The sequence below is a fragment of the Mus pahari genome, chromosome 6, assembly GCF_900095145.1.
Source record: "Mus pahari chromosome 6, PAHARI_EIJ_v1.1, whole genome shotgun sequence".
NCBI classification, from domain to species: domain Eukaryota; kingdom Metazoa; phylum Chordata; class Mammalia; order Rodentia; family Muridae; genus Mus; species Mus pahari.
The window spans coordinates 92,593,107-92,595,700 of NC_034595.1; the positions used below are offsets into that span (position 1 = coordinate 92,593,107).

General features: G+C 56.7%; 1 protein-coding gene across 2 annotated transcripts in view; it reads right to left on the minus strand.

Annotated features, from left to right (window-relative positions):
- Positions 1-2,094, minus strand: part of Plekhm2 (pleckstrin homology and RUN domain containing M2) — a 41,400-nt gene extending 39,306 nt beyond the window's left edge. The window contains exon 1 of one of the 2 annotated variants that reach the window (XM_021199756.2): positions 1,807-1,935. In XM_021199756.2, coding sequence (XP_021055415.1) covers positions 1,807-1,866 — 60 coding nt within the window. In that variant the 5' untranslated portion in view covers positions 1,867-1,935. Of the gene's footprint in view, positions 1-1,806 lie in introns of both variants that reach the window. The other variant, XM_021199754.2, reaches the window with a different exon arrangement.
- Positions 2,095-2,594: the final 500 nt, after the last annotated feature.

The window sequence follows — 2,594 nt, forward strand, 5'->3', positions numbered from 1 at the left end:
CCACCTGCCTCTGCCTCCCTAGTGCTGGGATTAAAGGCATGCACCACCACTGCCTGGCTTAAAATTTTTAAAAAAGATTTATTTATGATTATATCTGTCTTCAGAAGAGAGCATCAGTCAGATCCCATTACAGATGGTTGGGAGCCACCATGTGGTTGCTGGGGTTTGAATTCAGGACCTTCGGAAGAGCAGTCAGTGCTCTTAACCACTGAGCCATCTCTCCAGCTCTTGGTTTTATTTTTAGAGATAGGGTTTCTTCACTTAGCTCTCCCTGACCGTGGTGGAATTCTCCTCTTTAGACCAGGCTAGCCTTGAACTTGTAGAGGTCCACCTGCCTCTAGCACCTGAGTGCTGGGATTAAAGGTGTGAGCCACCACCCGGCTAGTTGTTCAGAGAGAGAATTAGCCCTGCGTAGCTTCCTTCAAACTAAATAGCCACAACTAACTTCCTGTCTTGGAGTAAGTCTTATTAGAAGCAGAAACCTTTCTATTTTTTATTTTCTGTTTTTTGTTTTGGCTTTCTTGTTTGTTTGTTTGTTTTTCCTTCAAGATAGAGTCTCACTATGTAACTCTGGCTGTCCTGGAACTCACTCTGTAGACCAGGCTGGCCTCACACTCAATAGAAACCCACCTGACTCTGCCTCCCAAATGCTGGGATCAAAGGCGTGTGCCTCTATGCCCAGTTAGAAGCACAAAGAACCTTAAAGGAGGCAGGCATAGTGGTACTCACCTTTAAGGCCAGCACTCTGGAGGGGGAGTTTGAGGCTAGCCTTGTCTACATAGTGAGAGTGTTTAAAAAGAAAAGAAAAGCAAGAAAGAAGAGGGCCAGAGAAATGGCTCAGTGGGTGAAGGCATTGCTGCCAAAAGTTACACACTGAGTTTGAGTCCCGGAATCCACATGGTAGGAGAGAACCAATTCTCAAAAGTTGACCTCTGACCTCCACTCCCCCATTTACATATGGACACACACACACACACCTCCTAAAGTATAATTTTACACACACACACACACAAACACACACACACACAAAGGAAAAGCATGAAGGAAGGCTAGTTAATCTTTCCCACTCTATTTTTCCAGACAGGGTCTCATTATGTAGTCCAGGCTAGCCTGGACCTCAGGATTCTGTTTTAGCCTCCTGTGTGCTGGGACAGACATGCATCACCACACCCAGCCTTCTGAGGCTGGCCTGTCTCCTCACCCCTGTGTGTGCCCTTGACAGGTAGTCATTCCTACCAGGAATTGTGGCAATGACCAATACTAAGGAGCCCCAACGCAAAGTGTCAGATTGTCACCGTCCCACGGCTCACCATCCAAAACTACAGCCCTAGACACCTCAGGTCCTCACTCAGAACTCTGTAATTCGCTTTTTTCTAAACTGCCATCCTGGAGTTAGGACGACTTGGGGATTCTGTGGGTCCCCAAGCAATGTCGCAGGGCATAGCTGGGATGACCAGCAGGTGCTGGTTCTCGGCCTTTGCCCCGAGGGAGGGAGGGAAGATGCAGTGGATTCCTCGAGGATGCTCTCCCTGCCCAGTCCTACCCGCAGCCTTCCCGAGGTGTCACCGGCCAGTCTCGGGAAGACAAGGCCGAGTCGGGCACCGGGGAGCTCCGAGGACGCTGACCTCAACTTTGTTCTTTAAAAATAGCTCGGAGGCCGCGGCGCTCCCGGGAGCCGCCCGCTTCCCCAGCAGGGCCCAGGGTCGCCGGGACGACGGTAGCCCGGGGTCCCGGTCACGGAGGCGACCCGGGAGGGACTAGCGACGGGGACAGGGGAGGGGGCCGGGGCCGAAGGAGGCCGCTCACCTTCTTCACCGACAGCGAGATGTTCTCCAGGATTCGGTCCTTTACCTCCCGCGGCTCCATGGCGCTGCCGCCGCCGCCCCGTCGCCGCTTCCCACGCCGGGCGCCCGGGGCCGCCCCCAACCGCTGCCGCCGGCCGTGCGGGGGCTCCGTCGTGCCGGCCGCGGGCCCCGGCGCCCGCCGCCCTCACCTCGCCTCGCCCGGGCCTCGCTCCGCCGCTGCCGCCGCCGCCGCCGCCTCCCGAGCGCCGAGCCGGGAAGGAGACGCGGGCTGTGCGCGGCCGCAGGAACTGATGTCAGGCGGGGCGGCGCCAGCATCGGCCGGGAGGGACGGCGGCGACCCGGCGGGCCCGCCTCCTCCGAGACCCGAGACGATGGAGACCTGGGGGGGACTCACACTGCCCGGATCGCATAGACCCAGGACCTCACAGAGCCGGGATCGCATAGATCCAGCACCGCAGAGCCTCGGGACCTCAAACACCCTGGGACTCAGAGACTTCGCCTCCCACTTCCCAACCCTGCACAAACTCCTCATGAGACACTGGGACCTCACAGATCTCCAGAGCCACCCTGCTCAAAGACCCCGGGAACCTCACAAATCTGACACTCCGCACCCTTACCCACAAGGGGCCCCAGATATACCCGAGTCCTTGAGAGACTCTGGAGACAAGGCCTGGCCTGGCAGAGACACCTACCTATTCCTTTCCAACCGCTCCACGAACACCCCAGGGTTCTGAGGTTTGGACCACCTAGAGACTCCAGCACCCAACGTTGCCCTGATGCCAGAGTTCA